Source organism: Schistocerca cancellata, chromosome 7, assembly GCF_023864275.1.
Source record: "Schistocerca cancellata isolate TAMUIC-IGC-003103 chromosome 7, iqSchCanc2.1, whole genome shotgun sequence".
NCBI classification, from domain to species: domain Eukaryota; kingdom Metazoa; phylum Arthropoda; class Insecta; order Orthoptera; family Acrididae; genus Schistocerca; species Schistocerca cancellata.
In genome coordinates, this window is record NC_064632.1 from 332,899,968 (window position 1) to 332,924,054 (window position 24,087).

Here is a 24,087-nt window from a genome sequence, read left to right on the forward strand (position 1 = left end):
CATTTCCCTCTCTTCCTCAGAATTCGAGTGTGTTGGAGCCGCGCACTATCGCTTAACATACTAGTGCTTTAAAACTTAACTATTATCTCTGGTAGCACTACGAAGGCGCGGAATCACTTAAGACCCGAACCCTCCAAAAATTAGCTACAATTGGTAGCAGAGCGTGGTTAATTTTAATTCCATTCAGCGATATAAATACGATACATAACAGGCAGGTGAAGTAAGTATGAAACAAATGCAAAAAACGCTAAGACTTATAGCAACTTCGATAATAATAATGATAACAAGAAGAATAATAATATACAAACATGTTCTTAATATAGTCTTGGCTACTGTTTCTTTTACATTCCTTTTCCATGACACTACAAAATACAAATCAAAATCAACATTTTAGGTTTCTGCTCTCTAACGGCTGAGTTTGTAACTAAAACTTTCTTGCTAGGGGATGTTCACAGATGGCAGCATAGCAGAAGTCAGACAACGCTCTCATGATCCTTTGAATAGACTTAATGACGGTGTAGGGCAGTTGTGTTTCGTCAGAGAATGAGTTTTTGGCGTGAAAAATTTGAAATACGATGGTGTGCTGCAACGAATTGTAGCACCAACTTGGCAAAAAGTATCCGGCTGTTCTCTGTAATACAGCAAACAGTATGGGATCAAATGGGAAACCTACTACTCATTCGAAGTAGGAAAAAGTAAGGTAATTACAACTACGACACCGTATATTTGTATAGAGTGTAAGTGCACACAGTTCCTTTAAGGGGAGCCGGAACGATGAAAATGACAAAATTAACGTTTTTTGGTTTTTTTTCATTATAAAATTATTTGGAGTTTTCTGAATAAAACAAATCAAGTTTCACCTTCTAAGTGAATTCTAAGTATGTTTTATATCGCTGCAAAGTTGACGCGCCGCTAAATGGCTGTAGCGACTTGGTGTGTCACCACTGAGGCTCAGACGGCGCGGCAAACACAGATCTTTCCGCCCGCCAAAAATTTCATCTTCAAAGATAATACTCGCAACGCCTTCAACTGGAAGTGGTAACCTCTGTGAACTACTTCACTTCCCATGTTTCGTTGTCGCTAGAGTCTAGTCTACTCATACGCCGTACGCGACTCAACTGCGCATGCACAAGAGCCGGCCCGCGACTGCTCAAACTAATGTAATGTAAACAGCTGTCAAGCCACGCTCATTGGAGGCAATTTCTTGTTAGGAAGCATTGCATAGTCTTCCCAAAGCCTTTGACACACTTTGCTGTTGGCAAACGCTTGTATGGGCACTGTGTTTTATTGTTGTATATGGCGTATTTCCTTTGCAACTTACGTTTTATTTTCGTTTTTTTTTTCTGTCGTTCACGTTTTGTTGCTGCAGTATTATTGTGCAGAAACTGGATACAGTTATATCCTTTGTTAGAGTATTGGTTCTTAACAGTCAAAATCACAAAAATTTAACTGAAAACTAAAACAATGAAAAATTCCCGGAATTCTAAAAAATTCCCGGGTTTTTCCCGGATCTCCCGGGTTGTATACACCATGATCTTACTAAAAGTGGGAATTAATGATATTGGTCTATCTTCCTTACTTCCCTTTTGATACACTGGTTTTACTACACTCATTTTTTGAACCGTTGGATAAATGTTTTCTCTAATGCTACAATTAATCAGGTGAGTGAGAGGTTTAAAGATTTCTTTTAAGCATGCTTTAATAATAGCACTGGATACGCCATCCCATCCAGATGAAAATTTTTTTCTTTAGTATGTAAATTGCCCTGCGAACCTCCTGCTCATTCACTTCCACAAATTCAAATTCGGTACACTGGGCAGATGGCATTGGGTCTCTATCTGTGAATCTATAATATGGTATGATTGTTCGCCAGAAATGTAGTAGTTATTAAAAATATTACATATAATATCTGGGTTTTTTTGTAATGTTACCATCATGTCTTACGCTGAGTGGTTCCATGATCATCTTGTTGGGACCTTTTCGGTATTTATCAATCAGCTTCCAAGATGCTTTGCTTATGTTGTCTGACTGTTCTATTGTTTTGCTGTTAATCTGCTTCCTTAGGTTAACAGTTTCAGTTTTAAAAGTTTGCTTGGCCCTATTGTATTTTTCCTTGAAGACCTGCATAGTAGTAGATATAAAGCTGGTTTAGATCATGTACTTGCTGCCTGCACCTTATCAGATTTGGCGGGAGTTTTAGTCTAGGATTACTTCCATTTTGACAGTGTTTAACTACCTTCTGGATTTCTCTAACTGGACAACTATATTCATAGACCTAATGATGCAGTAGAGTTGAGTAGTATTCATTCCATTTGTCATCCGACCATTTTACCTGGTACACAGAATCCCATTTCTCATTCGCTAGTTGGTCTTCAAGAGCATTAATATTTGAGGTATTCAGCATTCGTTTCTGTAGCACAATTTTTGTTATTTTATTCACAACTAAATTTATAGATTCTATCGCCTGACAGAAGTGATCACAATAAATAAAATCTAAGTTACTGTAATTTACCTTATCTATAACATCTTTATTGATTATAGCATAATCTATTCTAGTGGAACATGTGTCCATTACTCTGGTGTCAGAGTTCACTACATTTACAAGATTGTATGAGGTCAACACATCACTGAGTTTCAAGTTTACTATACTATTTGAGTTTGCATCTATATTAAAGTCACCTAGTATAGTAAGGTCATTAGAACCAGCCTGACTAACAACACTACTAAGTTTATCCATAAACATCATTACATCAGCGTTTGGTGACCTATATACTCCAATCACTTTATGTTTTGGTAACTTAAGATCATTACTGTGGAGTAAAATATCTGTCACTTAAACTGATCCTTCTTTAGTGTGATGCTCAAGAAAGGAATTTTTTTAGCTTCTATATCCTTATTAACATAAATTCCCACACTGCCACCTTTATGGTTTTGCCTACAATAACAATTTGCTACTATGTAACCTTCTAATCTATAATACATTATTTCACTGCATTTTAGCCCATGTTCCGTTATTACAAGTACATGTGGCAAGTGTTCCTTTATGAATATTTGTAGTATGTCTAGTTTGTTTCTGAGATATTGCACATTTAAGTGCATTAGCTTTAAGGGTATTATCCCTTCTTGTGTAATTACCATCTTGCACGAATCAAAATTATTTGAGTTACACTTTTTACGACATTTTGCATACACTGGTTTTTTAGATCTGTCCTGCAATGACTGATCACTTATTTCACAGCCTGGCATTTCTTTTCTTGAACAGGACTCAGTCATATCCGAAATACATCTCTGAAAACTATTACTATGATCCTTTATTCTAAAAAAAGTCTCTTGGTTGTAGCCCAGAGCAATTGGAGCTTTCGCCACACTGTCTTTCTCGCATAGTTTGCTTATGTTGGAAACTAGCTTGGCCTTCCCTTTCCTGTTTAAGTGGAATCCGTGTTTTGTGTGTTCATCACTACTCATTTTACTTAAGTCTATCAAATGTACATGTAGTGTCGAATATCTTTGTTTACCCACGATCACATTGGTAAATCATGTCACCCTGCTATGTTTGTGATGACAATGTTCGTTTGAAATAGTTTCGGTAATATGTTATGGAAACATGGTAGGGTGTCTTGCTTTCGTTTTTGTATACGTCGTTGCCGCCGCCAATAATCACAACGTGAGCGTCTTTGTTCAACTGACTTGTTTCTGTTGTAATATTCTCCACCACTGCATTTAACATTTCACCAGGCTTGATTTTCGCGAAAATTGAAAACTTTTGGATAGATCTTTTCCATGACTGTCGGCATACGAAAGGAGCCCTTTGGTCCATCTTAAAGTTGGCAAGTTCTTTTTTGGTTCCTTAGCGGGAGTCTAGTGATTACTTTCTGATTCGTTTATGTCTGTTGTGTTACCACAGTCCGGTACCAGTGCCGAGAATTTGTTTGACAATGGTATCACTGGGGCTGTCCTTGCATGTAGTTCTGGCTTTTTTTTTTTTCAGCACACACCACATTTTCGGTGCTGAATGACCTTTAACAACGGCCCTGTCATGAGTTAGGTGACAATTCCCATCCACTGCTTTATATTTCCTTTCCAGCTTTTGAAATTTCCTCAGATGTATTTTGTATTGATTGACATTAAATCATCTGTTAACACACTTATTATTTTTTCTTTTGTCTTTAGCGTGTACGTTATTTCGTTTTCCGCGGCATTTACGAAGCACTGTCGGCATGTCCAGTCATGTTCGTCTTTTATATATTTCAAATTGACTTTGACACATTTATCGTGGTACCAGTACTTGCAGTCGACACACATACCTCATTTGACTTTCTTCATGCAAATTTTACAAACCTCACTAACACTTTTTAAAGAAACTACATGAAAAATGTTCATTCGACGCCATCATGGATCCTGTTAAGTCTGCTGATGTTTTGTTTAATGAAAAAGAGCAGTTCAAATATGCATGGTCTAGGGAGAGGCAAAATGTTTAATTTTTTAAAGAGGGGCTTGAATGCCTCTCTTTACTTTTCTATGGGATTATTCTAACTGCTTTCTTGTAGTATAAATAATTTCACTGATTCAGTGCTATGACCCAAAAAATAATATCATAGCATGGTCCTGAATGGAAAAGAGCATAATACATGCTCACTGAGTGGAGCACAAAATAAACTTTGTTTAGCCTGGAACTAATCACATTGATGTGGTTTCTCCATGTGAATGTGTCAGTGATATGAATCCCTAAGAATTTTGCCTCACAGACAATTTCTACATTGCTTTTTGGCTGACAATAAGTGTGTTTGATCCAAGTCATGAATCTAGTTAGGCTGTATTTCTATTAATTGCTGACAGAAGAGATTCGCCTGTATTTGAGATAAGGACATTAGTACCATCTGCAAAGAGAAATGACTTGCTGGTCGGTAGGATGGAAGGGAGATCAATTATACACTACTGGCCATTAAAATTGCTACACTAAGAAGAAATGCAGATGATAAACGGGTGTTCACTGGACAAATATATTATACTAGAACTGACATGTGATTCTATTTTCACGCAATTTGCAATTTGCAATTGCGTGCATAGATCCTGAGAAATCAGTACCCAGAACAACCACCTCTGGCCATAATAACGGCCTTGATACGCCTGGGCATTGAGTCAAACAGAGCTTGGATGGCGTGTACAGGTACAGCTGCCCATGCAGCTTCAACACGATACCACAGTTCATCAATAAGTAGTGGCTGGCGTATTGTGACGAGCCAGTTGCTCGGCCACCAATGACCAGGCGTTTTCAATTGGTGAGAGATCTGGAGAATGTGCTGGCCAGGGCAGCAGTCGCACATTTCCTGTATCCAGAAAGCCCCATACAGGACCTGCAACATTCGGTCGTGCATTATGCTGCTGAAATGTAGGGTTTCGCAGGGATCAAATGAAGGGTAGAGCCATGGGTCGTAACACATCTGAAATGTAACGTCCACTGTTCAAAGTGCCGTCAATGCGAACAGGAAGTGACCGAGACGTGTAACCAATGGGACCCCATACCATCACGCCGGGTGATACGCCAGTATGGCGATGACGAATACACTTTTCCAATGTGTGTTCACTCCGATGTCACCAAACACGGATGCGACCATCATGATGCTGTAAACAGAACCTGGATTCATACGAAAAAATGATGTTTTGCCATTCGTGCACCTAGGTTCGTCGTTGAGTTCACCATCGCAGGCGCTCCTGTCTGTGATGCAGCGTCAAGGATAACCGCAGCCATGGTCTCTGAGCTGATAGTCCATGCTGCTGCAAATGTAGTCGAACTGTTCATGCAGATGGTTGTTGTCTTGCAAACGTCCCCATCTGTTGACTCAGCGATCGAGACGTGGCTGCACGATCTGTTACAGCCATGCGGATAAGACGCCTGTGATCTCAACTGCTAGTGATACGAGGCCGTTGGGATCCAGCATGGCGTTCCGCATTACCCTCCTGAACCCACCGATTCCATATTCTGCTAACAGTCATTGGATCTCGACCAACGCGAGTAGCAATGTCGTGATACGATAAACCGCAACTGCGATAGGCTACAATCCGACCTTTATCAAAGTCGGAAACGTGATGGTACGCATTTCTCCTCCTTACACGAGGCATCACAACAACGTTTCACCAGGCAACGCTGGTCAACTGCTGTTTGTGTACGAGAAATCGGTTGGAAACTTTCCTCATGTTAGCACGTTGCAGGTGTCGCCACCGGCGCCAACCTTGTGTGAATGCTCTGAAAAGCTAATAATTTGTATATCACAGCATCTTCTTCCTGCTGGTTAAATTTCACGTCTGTAGCACTTCATCTTCGTGGTGTAGCAATTTTAATGGCCACTAGTGTATAAAGTAGAAAAAACAAGGGACCTAAAACTCAGCCCTGTGGCACACAATGTTTGAATGACTTGTGTAGACAAGTGCACCCCACTGAAGATTCCTTATTGATTTACTTTATTTATGTGAAAGTACTGTGCTCAGTCTTTGGCGGAATTGCTGAGCCACCCATGGGCAGTTCTCCTTATCCCATAAGAATCCAACTTTTGCAAAACTATGTTGTGATGTACCACGTCAAAATCCTTTGTGAGCTCAAAAATACATATATAGCTGGGCTTTTCTTGTCGACAACATGTAGAATAGTATTGAGAAATTCATATATATTGCATCAGCAGTGGTTTTATTTTCTCGGAAACCATACTGAGCAGAAGTCAGAATGCTATATTTTCTCAGAAATTATTTTAGACTGGCACCCATTGCATATTCAAATATTTGTATAAATACAGACAACACTACAACTGGACAGTAGTTGCTGGGTCCTTCTTTAGATCCATCTTTGCTATTTTAAGTTTTCTTGGTAATATCACATCTAAAAATGAAACATTTATTACAAGAGACAGCAGCTGACTCATAAGTTTTCTGCATCTGTGTAGAAGGAAGAAAGGATTCATCTCTTTTCCTGCATATGATTTTTCTTTATTTTATCTGAATTATATTATCTGTCCCTGCTCCCTATGTTGGTGATACAAAAAATCGTATTGATGAAGTTCTTGAGAACTGATAGAAGGGGGCAATTACTTTTAAAATGGTCTGTTAGTTTTTCTACAGTTCCCATAAGGTAGGGATTATATTCCTGAGCTACTTGCCCTTGGTCAGTAATGAACATTGCACTTACTTCAAGTTTACTTTTATAAACACTATTCCTATTCCTACCTATTTTTGCATTAATTATTTGCCACATACATTTGTTTTTATTATATGAAGACTTCAGAAGAGCTTCATTTTGTAGGTTTTTTTTTTTGTGGCATTCGCCACATTTCTAAAATTTCTATTATATGCAGCAAAGTACTTGTCAAATTGTTAACTTTTGCCAAATTTAATCTCGCTGAGGGAGAAATGCTCTCTCTTCTCCTTCGCTGAGGTTATGATACCTGCTGTGATCCAGTTGGAAGATGCTCTGTTGTTACATATATTTTTTCTGTTTCATTTTTAAAGCAAAATGACAAGTGATAAACTAACAGAAAATTTTTAAAATTTTTAAAATCTTTCATCAACTGTTTGTGGATCTCCCAGTTTTCTGTCTGCATATGGTACAAAAGAAATTAAGGACATTGCTTTGACAAAAACTTCTGAATTATACCATCATTTTTTTTGGTTGAGGTTTACTTTCTAGAAGGACTGGCTATATAAAGGCCAATTCGTACTGGCCGTCAAGGCAGCATCATGTCACGGCACCATCACGTCAAGGTGTATTCACACTGTTCATCACATCACAGTGCATATTGTCAAAGTCATGTGATCTCAACTTGCATGGTTGCCCTCAGCTGTTTTTTCGCGGGAATTGCGATTTTCGCTGGGTGATTTTCTACTGTTTCTACACACAGCGTCATAGCTTATATGTGTGGATGTTGGAGTCCTCATTTGTACGAAAATGAAATTTATTGGACTAAAATGGTTTGGAGCTTTCAGTGATAGCATGTATATTAGAGAATGAAGTCAGAAATGCAAAACAACCAAAAAAAAAGTATGGGTCCGAAAAATCTCATTACGTGGTACAGAAAGGGAATTCGAGGAGGAGGAGGAGGATATTAGTGTTTAACGTCCCGTCGACAACGAGGTCATTAGAGATGGAGCACTAGCTCGGGTGAGGGAAGGATTTGGGAAGGAAATCGGCCGTGCCCTTTCAAAGGAACTATCCCGGCATTTGCCTGAAGCGATTTAGGGAAATCACGGGAAACCTAAATCAGGATGGCCGGAGACGGGATTGAACCGTCGTCCTCCCGAATGCGAGTCCAGTGTGCTAACCACTGCGCCACCTCACTCGGTCAAGGGAATTCGACAATACAAGGAGCTTGAGGAAGAGGTATCTTCATTTTATATATTAGAAAGTCGAAACATTAGGTTTTTCATTTGTTACATCAAATTACACCCTTCATTACTAAAACAAATGCAGTGTTACGAGCTGCCATCACATCCCGTGATAAACTGGGTAGTTACAGGTTAAGTTGAGTTGGTAGTCCAGTGCAAATTTTTCTGCAATTGTCATATCTCCTCAGTACCTTTCCCATCAGGATTTATAGACTTTCTTTGCATCTTGTATTAGATTGGATTTGCTTTCATTCCAATTGATCCATAGTGAGGAGGTCCTCCAGGATGTAGAACATGTCAGAAAACCAATAATACATGACAAATATTTACTACTGAAACAATTAAGCTAATATACCTTATAGATATATAATTTTGTATATATACACAAGTCAGTTGGTTCTACTGAGAAATTCATCAATTGAATAGAAGGAGTTGGCCAGCAATAAATCCTTTAGGCTTCTCTTAAACTGAATTTCATTGGTTGTTAAGCTTTTTATGGCCGCTGGCACGTTATTGAAAATGTGTGTTCCCGAATAATGCACTTTTTTTGTACAAGGGTAAGTGACTTTAAGTCCTTGTGAAGATTATTCTTATTTCTAGTATTGATTCCATGAATTGAGCTGGCCCGCATCTCGTGGTCGTGCGGTAGCGTTCTCGCTTCCCACGCCCGGGTTCGATTCCCGGCGGGGTCAGGGATTTTCTCTGCCTCGTGATGGCTGGGTGTTGTGTGCTGTCCTTAGGTTAATTAGGTTTAAGTAGTTCTAAGTTCTAGGGGACTTATGACCACAGAAGTTGAGTCCCATAGTGCTCAGAGCCATTTGAACCATTTTTTTGAATTGAGCTGTTGGTTTGAAAAAGTGATATATTTTTAATGACAAATTTCATTACGGAATAAATATATTGGGAAGCAGTAGTTAGTATCCCTAGTTCCCTATTTGGCTTTTAAGAGTTCAGGTCTCTTATTTGTACTGGGATTAGCTAGTGATACCACGTAATGAAATCGGACACTTCTGAAATGCTAATTTTCGTTGCTAGTCCAGTTCAAAGTTTTGTACAATAGTCATATCTCCCTCAATACCTTTCCTGTCAAGATTTTCTTTACATCTTGTATTTGGATTTTAAGAGTTGAAGAGCCTTATTTGTACTGGGGTTTGCTAGTGAAACCACACAATTGAGAGAGCTACTTAACAATAAATAAGCCAGCTGCAAACATATATTTAAACAAACAACTTGCATTGCCTGAAGATTTAAGTCCATTTCACGCGCAAAAGCAGTTGAAAATCACGTTGCGAGTGTGAATACACCTTGGCGTGACAGTACCTTGACGGCTAGTATGAATTGTCCTTAAAAAGTTCTGGAAGCGTAATTTTCATTTAATATTTTTTGAAACATCAAAAAATATTTACATATATTTGATTACATTTTTGTAATAGCTGTTTAAAACTCCTACTTCCCTTATTATACAGCTAATTATTAGGAATATTGTACTTTCTTTGTTTTCTTTTCAGTGTTTTCGAATGGTTTTCCTGATGTAATTGTACACTCATTTTTATCAGTGTATTGTACAGTTTGAGCGAGACCACCTACAATATTGCTGTAGGAGTATCGAATGCTAAATTATTATATACAATGCAAACAAAGAATTCGATCATCAGAGATACATTTCATTAATCGAAACTAACGACATTTTATCGATATCTTATAGTTTGTAGCAGACGCCAATTTGTGTAGGTACTTTGTGTTTACGTCTTGCGTCCGTATGACAGATGATGCAGAAGTGTTGAATGTTATTGCATAAATATTTTGTTTTTAGTCAAATATAATGTCCAGAAGATTATTCCGTATAAATAATTAACTTTCGTAAAACCAGTGTAACACGGATAGGTGAGTGTGAATTTGTAGTCATGTCTTAAAAATAATGAAGCACATTAATTACAAATTTGCAAACAATTAAAACGGCATCGTTATTAGATGCCATTTTTCACCCACGTGTAATTCCTGTTCCGTAACAAAACTTCCGTCTGTTATGTGTCATATGTGACGTTGGAAGGTGTACCGCGCCCCTTTGTCTTAATTACCTACACAAAACATATTAATTATAATGCTCATTCTCCACTGCAATTGATCTTCTGGAGCATCGAAATGAGGTTAATGTAAAAATAATCAGAAATACCATTAATGTGATCTGATTTACAGAGTCTGTATCAGAGCCTACAAATAAACACGTAATTAAATGAAAACTTCTTTTTAGAAAAGGAGGCTATGTTTGCAAATATTGAAAGTAGTTTGAAATCAACTTCTGATTTCTTATTATTTACAAGAGTGCGCCGATAATTGTCAAATAGTAAGTTATTTAAAAATGTAAGATTGGAGACTTGTGTGCCATTAGCAAAGTTACTCAACTGATTTAGAATGCCTTATTTGCAACATTACTTCAGGTCAATAGTGATATTGCTTCTTTTTTTATTTTTATTTGAGTAGGTACACATTTTAATTCTGTCCTGTCAACAGGACATGAAAAACAAATGTTAGCATACTGAGAAGCCATGTATATATATTGTCATACTTCTGCAAAATATCATGCACACATCTTTAATGAAAATATAAAAGCTCATACTATCTTCAAATGTTTCCCAGATATACAAAATGGGTCAAAATAATGTGGATGATGATGCACCCGTCATCTATGGGCTAGAATTTCAGGTAAGTATGTTCTCAACTATGAAGTCTTTTAATTATAATAATTTTTCACTGTCTACTGACAATTTAGTTTCTTTCTGGGCTGAAAATGATTACGTATAAGAAGATTAGAAAATTGTTATAGTCGACTCACACACTATGAAAATACGAAACCCTGCTAGTACACAAGTAAAGTGTCAAAGGAGGAGAAAAGTTGGGATAACAAATTAGAGGCTGTTAACCAGATAGCTAACTGTATGGGGTGCACACAAGGTGTTTTTGGTTAGGTGGCTCTCCATCCAATCCAAATAACGATAGCAGTAGGAAACCAGGAGTATCAGTAAAAGAAATGCCTCTCGCAGGTGTGAGAGTATTAAAATCTTAGTGGTTAACTGCTGAAGCATTTGTAACAAAGTGCCAGAGCTTGAAGCACCCCAGAAAAGCCACGAGGCTCACATAATACTGTGTACAGAAAGCTGGTTGAAACCGAAATTGATAGCAGTGAGATTTTTGCAGAAAATTTAAGTGTATGTAAAAAAAGATACGCTAATGGGAAATGGAGGCAGTATATTTGTTGTGGTGGACAAGAAATTCAAATCCACCAAGACAGAAATTGGAGCTGCATGTGAGACTGATTGGGCGAGACTAAGTATCTCCAGATGTAACTGAAAACTTAAGAGAAAACCTCGGTTGGCTTGCATATAAGTTCCACAATTATACTTTTATCATTGGTGGAGACTTTAATCATCCAGGAATCAACTGAGAAAATTGCAGCTTCGTTAATGGTGTTTGCAACAAGGCATCCTGTGAAACATTATTATATGCCCTCCCTGAAAACTTCATAGGGCAGGTAGCTCAGAACCCCCACTCACATGAAACTATTTTGGATGTAATCATAACTGATATCAGTGATCATGACACAGTTGTGCCAACAATGATTACCGAAGTACAACGGGGAACTACAGAAAGATATATAAAGTTCAGCAAACTGGATAAAAAATCTGTTATGTCTCATTGAGAAACCTGAACTTTTCACCACAGGGCAGGAGCACGTAGAGGAACTATGGCTCAAACTTAAGAGAATAGTTGACCACACACCGAATGGATATGCACCAAGTAGAACAGTTCATAATGGGCAGGACCCTCTATGGTGTACAGTCACTGTAAAGAAACTGCATAGTAGGTGTAAAGCAAAGCATAGGACTATAGATAGAAAAGTGCTGAATGAAATGCATTTGACTGTTGAGAGAGCCTTCAGTGCTTACCATAGCTGAATACTGTCAAATGATCTTTTGCAAAACCCAAAGAAATCCTGGTTGTATGTAAAGCTGATGTGCTTAACTCTGTTTTCAAAAGTTCCTTTACAAAGGAAAACCCAGGAGAACTGCCCCAATTTAATCCTCATAGCCCCTCCCACAGGACACTGCCTTATCGTAGGCACCATTAGTGCTGGGCATCAGGGTTTGCATGTTCCGATGAAGCAGAGAGCTGTGCCTGTGGTAGCGTAGCTTCTGGCAGGGTCACCTAAGCCAGATTGGTGTCGACGGAGGAGACAGATGAAGTGTGTCCTGCAACATAGGACAGGGGGCACTCTATAGGTGTAGGGAAGCCAACCCTCCTAGGGGAGTGAACCCTAAAAAATCCAGGTCCTCCAAGATGGGGGTTGGGCTTGGGGCTAACCACCTCATCCCAGAAAAAGAGCGTGTTACGGAACCAAAGAACAAAGAAAGCCAGATGGATGTAAAGGGTAAACGGCCTTGGCAATGGAAACAGCACATGAATTGGTATTTAGCAGCATGGAATGTGAGAACACTGAAGAAACCTGGAGGACTACAGAACCTGAAAAAGGAAGCGAAGAAATATAATGTGACAATGGCCGCAGTATAAGAAGTGAAATGGAAAGAAAGTGGAATATTAGCATCTCAGACACATACACACTGTGTTACAGCTGTGAAAGTAGAGGATATGGAGGCACGTGTTTTGGTTGATAATTCTCAAAAGGCTGCCATATTGAACTTTAAGCCTGTTAGTGAAAGAATCTGTGTATTACGAATGAAAGCCTGTTTCTTCAATATATCCTTCATATGTACCAACAAAGATGCCAAGTTGGTGGAAAAAGATGTATTCTACGAGCAACTGGAGCAGGCAATAGCAAGGGTGGCAAAGCATGATATTAAGATGGTTATGGGGGACTTCATTGCTCAAGAAGGAAAAGAAATTGCATACAGGAAAACAGCTGGTAAGAAGAGTCTGCATGAAGTTTCTAATGATAACGGTATCAGACTACTTGATTTTGTCATGAGCAATAACATGATTATTAAAAGCACATGGATGCAAAGGAGGGATATAAGGAAAGTTACATGGAGCTCCCCAGATGAGATCACAAAAAATCAGATTGATCACATACTCATAGATAGACGACATGCTTCAGATATATTTGAGGTGGATAGCTGTCGTGGTGCAGATGGAGATAGTGATCATTATTTGGTAAGAATCAAATACAGACAGAGGATAACCAATTATAGACAGACCAAGAAAGCTATCATGCCAAGGTTTTATGATACCAAGTTAAAAAAGATGAAAAAGCAGTTCAACAGAATAAAACTATCTTGACAAATAGGCTTAATGAAGCCAAAGAGTGGGCAGGAGATGATATTGAAGAAAGATGGAAAATGGTTAAAGGAATAATACATGATACCGCTGAAACTGTACTGGGCAGAAAGAAGCAATCGAGAACCCAGAGCTGGTTTGATGAAGACTGTAGGTGGAAGATAGAAGAAAGAAATGAGGCAAGAAAAAGAATGGTGCAGAGGAAAACTAGAGGTACTGTAGAAGAATACCAGGAGAAGAGAAGGGAAGCAGACAAGGAATGTAGGAGGAAAAAGAGAGAATTTGAAAAACGGTGGATTGATGAGTTAGAAGAGAGAAATGCTGCTAAAGAGACAAGAAAATTCTATATGAGGGTTAAAGATATAAGGAAAGGATTTTCTGTAAAGATAAGGAGGGAAATCTGATTGGAGGAAAAGACAGATGGGTGGAGTATTTTAGTGAACTACTGAATGCAGAATCGGAAAATGAAGGTGGGGTAGATGCCGGTATGGCAGAAGAGGTAGAGCAGGAAGTAAACAGAGATGAAGAGCACCAGGGATCAGTAGCAGAACCCACACTGGAAGAAGTTAGTTTGTATCAAGACACTTTAAAACAATAAAGCTCTGGGAGAAGACAATATTACAGTGGAAATGATAAAATATGGCGGAGAAAAACTAGTAAAGATTTTGCATGAGATAATAGTGGAAATATGGCGGAAAGAAAATATGCTGAAACAGTGGAGTACAGCAATACTCTGCCCTATACATAAGAAACATGATAAAACTTACTGCGGGAATTACAGAGGAATTGCACTACTCTGTATAGTATTAGGAAAAATCATGGCTGGGCGGTTAAGAATATACATAGAGAAGAGTATCTAGGAGACTACCAGTGTGGTTTTCAGAACTAATAGATCCACTCCAGACCAGATTTTCACTATCAGCCAGATCCTTGAGAAATGTTATGAGGACAACATGGATATCCACCAGCTGTTCATGGACTTCAAACAAGCTTATGATAATATCAAAAAGGATCAACTTTGGAAGGAATTGCAAGAGGCAGGAGTCCCTAACAAACTGATAAAATTGGTTCAATTGACTTACAGAAGAACAGTGTGCAAAGTAAAGATCAAGGGCACTTTATCAAAGGCATTTGAAGTTAACCAAGGACTGTGACAGGGTGATGTGCTTTCCACTATTCTGTTTAATGTCGCCTTGGAGAGTGTAATGCGAAAGACACAAAGCAACAACCTTGGGGGAACACTGTTTAATAGAGTGACTCAGGAGCTTACATATGCGGATGATATTGATTTGTTATGCGGGAGGAAACAGGACCTGGAAGAAAAGCTTGAAAAAGTAGAAAGATATGGCGTGGAGATAGGGCTGACCATTAATCGATCAAAGACCAAGTATGTGTTAACATCTAGGAAAAGATATAGTGACGGAGAAAGAAAACTTTGAATGGAAAAGAAATGAATGCTGTGAGAGCTTTAAATATTTTGGGTCACTAGTAACTGAGAATAATGACATGAGAGAGGAAATACATGCAAGGATTGCAGTTGGTAACAGGAGCTACTTTGCACTGGTTAAAGTGTTTACAGCAAGGAGCCTTAGTATGAATCTGAAGCTGACGGTGTTAAGTACAGTAGTTAGACCTGTGGTGATGTATGGTTCAGAGACCTGGACTGTGACACAAAATGATGAGGAGTTGTTGCTGAGATGGAAGAGGAAGATATGGACCAGTGAATGATAGAAATTTTTGGAGAATCAGAAATAATGAGGAGATCAGAGAGTTGTACAACAAACCAGATATCGTGACTGAAATAAAGAGTAATAGACTACATTGGTTGGGACATGTAGAAAGAATGGTGGAGAACAGCACAGTCAAGAAAGTTTTCAAAGGAAAACCTGGTTGATGTCGTGTAAGGGGCAGACCAAGGACCAGATGGCTAGACAACGTGGAAGAGGGCTTGAGAATGGAGTGAGAAGATGGAGAGCCAAGGCAGAGAAGAATGAGTGGAGGTTGTCTGGGAGGCCCAGGCCCTACAAGGGCTGTAGCACCAAGTAGTAGTAGTAGTAGTGATCATCACCCTCGTACCACTGAAAAGATGAATTAAATAAGCATTAGTGTTAGTGGTGTCGAAAAATTGTTAAAACTGGACAAAGCTTCAGAGCCCAATGAAATTCCTATCAGATTCTATATTGAATTTGTGGCTGGGTTCCCCTCTTTTAACTATAATCTATCATGGATCCCTCAATGAAAAAACCGTGCCCTGTAGTTGGAAGAAAGCACAGGTAACACCTGCCTATGAGAAGAGTAGCAGAAGTGATCCACGAAACTACTGTCCAATATCTTTCACATCAGGTTATTTTAGAGTCTTATAACATATTCTAAACTCACAACATTATGAGGTACCTTGATGGGATCAACCTGCTGCATCCCAACCAGCATGGATTTTCTGAAAGCATTGATCATGTAAAATCCAACTTGCACTTTTCTCACATGACATCCTGACAATTTTTGATCAAGGCAGTTACGTAGCTGTAGTATTTCTTGATTTCCAAGAAGCTATTGACTCAGTACTGCACCTACACTTATAGTCAAAAGTTTGATCTTATGGGGTATCAAATAAATTTGTAACTGGATTGAGGACTTTTTGGTAGGGAGGTCACAGCATGTTATCTTGGATGGAGAGTCATCGTCAGCTGTAGAAGTAACTTCAGATGAGCCCCAGGGAAGTGTGTTGGGACCCTTGCTGTTCCTGTGGTATATTACTGACCTTGTGAATAATAGTAATAGTAACCTCAGACTTTTTGCAGATGGTGCAGTTATCTATAGTGAATTACAGTTATATACAAGGTGTCACAAAAAGGTACGGCCAAACTTTCAGGAAACATTCCTCACACACAAAGAAAGAAAATATGTTATGTGGACATGTGTCTGGAAACGCTTACTTTCCATGTTAGAGCTCATTTTATTACTTCTCTTCAAATCACATTAATCATGGAATGGAAACGCACAGCAACAGAACGTACCAGCGTGACTTCAAACACTTTGTTATAGGAAATGTTCAAAATGTCCTCCGTTAGCGAGGATACATGCATCCACCCTCCGTCGCATGGAATCCCTGATGCAGCCCTGGAGAATGGCGTATTGTATCACAGCCATCCACAATACGAGCATGAAGAGTCTCTACGTTTGGTAGCAGGATTGCGTAGACAAGAGCTTTCAAATGCCCCCATAAATGAAAGTCAAGAGGGTTGAGGTCAGGAGAGCGTGGAGGCCATGGAATTGGTCCGCCTCTACCAATCCATCGGTCACCGAATCTGTTGTTGAGAAGCGTACGAACACTTCGACTGAAATGTGCAGGAGCTGCATCGTGCATGAACCACATGTTGTGTTGTACTTGTAAAGGCACATGTTCTAGCAGCACAGGTAGAGTATCCCATATGAAATCATGATAATGTGCTCCATTGAGCGTAGGTGGAAGAACATGGGGCCCAATCAAGACATCACCAACAATGCCTGCCCAAACGTTCACAGAAAATCTGTGTTGAAGACGTGATTGCACAATTGCGTGCGGATTCTCGTCAGCCCACACGTTGATTGTGAAAATTTTCAATTTGATCACGTTGGAATGAAGCCTCATCCGTAAAGAGAACATTTGCACTGAAATGAGGATTGACACATTGTTGGATGAACCATTCGCAGAACTGTACCCGTGGAGGCCAATCCGCTGCCTGTACACGCTGTACATGGTACGAAAACAACTGGTTCTCCCGTAGCACTCTCCATACAGTGACGTGGTCAACGTTACCTTGTACAGCAGCAACTTCTCTGACGCTGACATTAGGGTTATCGTCAACTGCACGAAGAATTGCTTCGTCCATTGCAAGTGTCCTTGTCATTCTAGGTCTTCCCCAGTCGCGAGTCGTAGGCTGGAATGTTCCGTGCTCCCTAAGACGCCGATCAATTGCTTTGAACGTCTTCCTGTCGGGACACCTTCATTCTGGAAATCTGTCTCGATACAAACATACCGCGCCACGACTATTGCCCCGTGCTAATCCGTACATCAAATGGGCATCTGCCAACTCCGCATTTGTAAACATTGCACTGACTGCAAAACCACATTCGTGATGAACACTAACCTGTTGATGCTACGTACTGATGTGCTTGATGCTAGTACTGTAGAGCAATGAGTCGCTTGTCAACAAAAGCACCGAAGTCAACATTACCTTCCTTCAATTGGGCCAACTGGCGGTGAATCGAGGAAGTACAGTACATACTGACGAAACTAAAATTAACTCGAACATGGAAATTAAGCGTTTCCGGACACATGTCAACATTACATCTTTTCTTTATTTGTGTGTGAGGAATTTTTCCTGAAAGTTTGGCCGTACCTTTTTGTAACACCCTGTATAATGAAGTAGTGTCTGAAACAAGTTACACAAATATTCAGTCAGATTGTGATAAGATTTCAACGTGGTGCAGAAACTGGCAACTTTCTCTGAATGTTCAGAAATGTAAAATTGTGCACTTCACAAAATGAAAAAGCCTAGTATCCTATGACTCTAATATCGATGAATCATTATTGGAATCGGCCAAGTCATACAAATATGAAATGGAATGATCACATAGGCTTAATTGTGGGTAAAGCAGGTGGTAGACTTCAGTTTGTTGGTAGAATACTAGGGAAGTGCAATTAGTGTACAAAGGAGGTTACTTGCAAATCACTCGTGTGACTCATTCTGGAATATTGCTCAAGTGTGTGGGACCCATACCAAATAGGGCTAACAGAGGATACAGAACATACACAGAGAAGGGCAGCACAAGTTGTCACATGTTTGTTTGAACCATGAGGAAGAGTTACAGTGATGCTGAAGAAACTGAACTGACAGACTCATGAAGATAGACGTAAATCATTCCGAGAAAGTTTGCTACAAAGTTTAAAGAACCAGCTTTAAATGATGATTCTAATAATATACTACAACCCCCTATGTATTGCTCAAATATTGATTGTGGGGACAAGATTAGAATAATCACAGCACACACACAGGCATTCAAACAATCATTCTTCCCATGCTCCATACTTGAATAGAACGGGAAGAAATGCTATTAACTGGTACAATGGGACATACCATCTCTCTTGCATGTCACTGTGCTTTGCAGTTTGTGCATGTGGACATAATGCATTAGACATTGATTCATGTTTAACATATCTATATGGTATTACAGGAGTCAGCAAAGAAGTAGAAAGTATTTAAATTCCATAGAATGATAAAAAAGTTTGTTTTTCATGATGATTTTTTTGGCTTTATTTGTGCTTATTTTTATGTTTCCAGTTGTGCACTTGGTTGTATTAAAAATAATTTAATCCTTACTTGAAGTAATTTACATAAAGTTTGTGGGGTTAGTAAGCAACATGTCATGCCACTAGACTGATGGTATTATTAACATGGAGGAAATAAGCACCTTAAGAGAGAGGTAGTGGTCGAGTCACTAACAATGCAAAAACTTAAGCTACACAAAAATGAACAGGAGAGCCATGGGAACAAGAGCTTTTGATCATTCATGTTCTTCTACCAGACCACAAGGAGAAAAATGGGGTTTTCATTGGAGATGTTAATGTAACTAAGGAATGCAAAAACTTTCATGACATGTTCATTGGTTTTGCCAACTCTCAAACTGCCAGCTTCCAATCTGACCTGCAATGATTCTGTCTGTGACAAAAGTGCCTATGGTGAAGTCAATGGTCAAAGCGGAAAGGCAGGATCACAGTTGTTTTATATGCTTGTGAGTCTCCCCCCCCCCCCCCCCCCCCCCAATGGATCAACATTTCTGCTAGACCAGTGTAAGCACCATTTCTGCTAGACAAATTTAAGTCTAGTAGGCAAAATGAGCTAAGCTAATAAGGGAACTAAAAGCATAGTTATTAAAACACACAAATGACATGATTATAACTAGCATACAAACAAAAATATCACAGTGGCATCTACATAATACATGACGATGTCCCACTTTTCAGAATATGACCTGATCGTGGTAGTGTTCACTAGAAAATGTTTTTTTCATACACATTAATTTACTTAATGGTGCTCATTGACTTGGTAGGTCATGTGCAGATTTCATTATTCTGCCTCCAGTAACAGTTATCTTCAGTGCCTTTCTGCCATAGGTCTTTATGAATTCATGCAGCCACCCACACGTGAGTAACATATCCTGCCCATCAAAATCTTCTTACTTTCAATTCCTGGACAGTAGGGTGTTGCATCATTTGAGATTGTTCCTGGCTCTTCTATTTCTTGAACCATGAGTATCATATCAAATACCCTAGTGAGCTTTTCAATACATTGCACTACAAAATTTTGTTATCAGTTGACTTGTTACTCAATACAGTACAATAGTTTGCATTATATGCTTTCACTTCAATTTCGATGAAAGTAGTGCATGAGGTCACAATCTGCCCCATCGTTCTCTATTTCCAGGTTTTAGTTGCAGTGACTGAGCCAGTGAGCACTGTAGGATGGGTGCCTCACTCTCTCCACCAGCTCTGCTTTAGGCTTTGCCAAGGCTGTGATACCATCTTCATATACTTATCTATAATAATCATATCATGAGTTGTCCATTTTCAGAGGAGCAGCCATAAGAGGAAAGTGTTCTGTGTGCATGTGCAACATGAATAACAAAGTCCTAGTGGCAAACATCAGGTGTCTTATTATTAGTATGATAAATAGCCCAATATTTGTAGTTCAGGCTGTAGCCATCAGAGCCAGCTGACATGTACACAAGCTGTCATGATTCCTCGTGACATACATATAGTACAGGTTCCACCATTCAGACTGGCATCTTTCACATTTTTGTTTATTTCATGGAGGACTTTTCAAGCACTATGTTGAATGGAAATGGTGAAATAGCATCACCTTGTCAGAAATCTGAGTTTATGTTAAACTTGTTGGATGTCTCAATGGTCTTTTGCCTTAGCTCTTTATTTATTTATTTAAACTGATCTGATTAGGGCCATCAGACCCTCTCTTACAACAGACCAGGGTTTCACATACGCAGAACATCTTTTAGATCATAGTTACCTGAGAAATAACAATTTTAATATGACAACTAGTCTGGGGTTGTAGTGTGAGTAAATTATACTGACTGTGAATGATTAAAGTTAATACTGGCACTACTTGTTGTACTACTGCAGTTGTTGTCACTGATAGTAATGATAAAAATAATGGCAATAATAAAGAGAGTAACAACAAATATGATAGTAGCAGTTATTACAAGAATTTATAGGTGTACAAATAGGTGTTCTCTAATATAGTGAGTTCTGGGGAAAAGGAAATTTAAGGAGACGGCACTTATTAAGAATACTGTGAAATAAGGAAGATTATGTTGGAAAGAGGGATGTACAAGTGTAACAAGTTCATATAGGGACAGTGGTGATCCTTACTATTGCTTTAGTAACTATGTCATTAACCATTTTCTGAAGCTGGGGATGTTATTCAGTTCCCTAATATAATGTGGGAGGTTATTCCAGAGTCTGGTTCCTACTATTGAGAAGGACTTCAAGAAAATGACAGCTCTTACCTACAGTGCACATCTATTACCATGCATATTTACTACTGTATTCTGAAATGGATGGTAAATGTATAATACGAATGCATGTTTGCTGCTACAAGAAGCTGAAAGAATAGTATATCGAAAGAAAGCGATAAAAAGGAAGTACGATACTAGTCATCAGCTTTGATCGCTGAAGTAGGAAACATGCAACATTATAAATATGTGGCAACTGAAACATCATATTAGTGGCTATTTTTTTAAATGGGCCAAGCTACAGATCAGTCTGTCACCCCAACCAGGTTTTTTTGACTTCACCAACTCACAATCAAACTATCACCTTCCAAACTGTCCTAGATCTCTGGCTAAGCAACCAGGTCAGTCTGTCACCATAATTAGTTTTCTTCCTCTTTCATGTTCATTGGCTTCACCAAGACACAACCAAGTATCACCTTCCCGCTTAACCTAGACCTTGGGCTAAGCTACAGATCAGTCTGTCAAAAAACTAGTATTTTTGCTTTCACATTGGTTGGCGTCACCAACCTAACAATCAAATAGTGAAAAATATATATCAAAAGGGTATGTCACAGCAACCATTAATATTATGTCACTGGTCAAAGCTGATGACTAGTATCAAACACTCTGCTTGACCCGAAGGAAGTTGACTGGTAGGAACATTGTGCAGTGAAAAGCACTTTGGTATAAAATAAAATTTTGCTACTTTCTTGGAAAACTGCCTACGTGTTTTTAATGAAACTTTCCCCCTTATTGTACTTCATAGAAAAGTAGGAAATAAAGTAAAGTGGATTACTGAAGGACTAAAAATCTCTAGTGCAAAAAAAAGACGGCTACATAGGGAACTAAAACATAACAAAAGTCCTGATTTTGTTACCTATGTAAAAGATTTTTAAAAAATGTTGTAATGGCAGCCAAAGAACTGGAAAATATAGATTTATACTGGATAGTGAAAACAAATCAAAGGCATTAGGGTTGGCGATCAAATCTGAAACAGGTGCCACATGTAGAGGCCATGATACTTCTGAAATCAAGGACCTCAAAGTTCTGAATTATTTAATGAATTCTTTATAAATGTAAAAAAATCTAACATCACTGTAGAAGTACCCAGATAATGTAAATTTCTTCAATGATGAGCAATTTGAAGGTGAATTTTTCAGTACATTTACCAAAATTACTTTAAAAGATATAGAAAATGTTATACCATTACTAAAAAGAAAAACATCAGCAGGATGGGCTGGGATGCCAACAAAAGTGTTAAAAACAGTCTCTAAAATAATTGCACAGCCACTAACTACAAGAGTTAACCAGTCCCTTCAATTCCAGACGTGCTAAAGTATACAGTAGTTAAGCCACTATTCTAAAAATGCCCAAAGAACATATGGGAAACTATCACCCAGTCTCTCTTTTTCCATCACTATCAAAATTATTTGATAAGGCAAAATTTCATAGAAAAATTTAAAATGATTTAAAAAAAATCAGTATGGATTTCAAAAAGGCAAAACCACAACATCTGCTATAAATAATTTTGTTGATAAAATTAGCTCGTCTCTAGACAACTCACTGCATGCCACAGGAATTTTTTGTGACTTATCAAAGGCCTTTGATAGTGTAGATCACTTCTTGCTACTCTATAAACTGGAGAAGTATGGAATTAGGGGCACGGTATTGGAATGGTTTGAGTCTTATCTAACCAACAGAAGACAAAGAGTGGTTATATCATCAGAGAAAGGAACTTATACTTCAAAATGGAAAACCATTTCACATAGAGTATCTCAAGGTTCTGCCTTAGGTCCAATTCTGTCTCTGTTTTACATAAATGATCTGTCACTTAATATTGAGTGTCACTCAGTTTTATTTGCAGATGACACATCTTTAATAATTGAAAGTAACAGCACTCATCAAATTCCTCAAACTGTATTAAATACTTTAGAAAATGTAGCTGCCTGGTTTGATTTAAATGGGTTAAAATTAAACATGGAAAGACTCAGTTAATGCAGTTTAAAACAAATCAAGCAAAATTAAATGATATTCCGGTCATTCAGAGAAACCAGGATTTGCAGGAAGCTAGCCATGTGAAATTCCTAGGAATGCAACTAGATAAAAATCTATGATGGGGATCACATATACAGTACCTTGCAAATAAATTAAATAGCCTAGCATTTGCAAACATGATATTGTACAACGCTACCAGTATGGGCATAAGAAAAGTAGTATACCACAGCTACTTTGAGTAATTAACAAGGTATGGAATTGTATTTTGGGGCAACTCAAATCATATGTGTCAAATACTAAAACTTCAGAAAACCATCTTTAGACTTATGCACAATGTAGAGTGAAGAAAATCATGTCACCCACTCCTAAAAAATCTAAGTATATTCAGTGTTCCCTCACTATACATATATGAGCTGATTATCTTTGTAACAATAACCCCAATTTATTTGTAGCAAATCAATTATAACACCAGAAATCAAAATAATTTTATGCTGTCCACCCACCATTTAAAACTTTATGCTCAAACTCCATATTATATGGGCATGAAAATTTATAACAAAGTGAAAGGAAGAGAATTGCTCTGCATAAATTTAGAAACACTGAAAAAATCCTTATGTGAGAAACTAGTGCAGAAATGTTACTATTCAGTAGAAGAATTAATAAAGGACAACCTGAAAATTTGAGCAGGAGAGAGCAAGTACTTAGGACTGTTAAGTTTTTAAAGTTTGTTACTTTTGAAGAAAAATTATTAATTGCTTAATTAAGTAATTATTCAGTACCATATATTGTATTACTGCTATTATAAGAAAAATTGTAAACCAGTTTTTGTGTTTTGTTCAGTCTCCTGTATATTAAGACAATGGCTTGAAATTGTATGTTACGAGA

General features: G+C 38.4%; 1 protein-coding gene across 1 annotated transcript in view; it reads left to right on the top strand.

Annotated features, from left to right (window-relative positions):
* The first annotated feature begins 10,081 nt into the window (after positions 1 to 10,081).
* The window catches only part of LOC126091945 (EARP-interacting protein homolog), a 49,063-nt gene continuing 35,057 nt past the window's right edge, over positions 10,082 to 24,087 (top strand). Inside the window, exons 1-2 of the mRNA XM_049907278.1 lie at positions 10,082 to 10,254; positions 11,008 to 11,073. Coding sequence (XP_049763235.1) covers positions 11,017 to 11,073 — 57 coding nt within the window. The 5' untranslated portion in view covers positions 10,082 to 10,254; positions 11,008 to 11,016. The remainder of the gene's footprint in view (positions 10,255 to 11,007; positions 11,074 to 24,087) is intronic.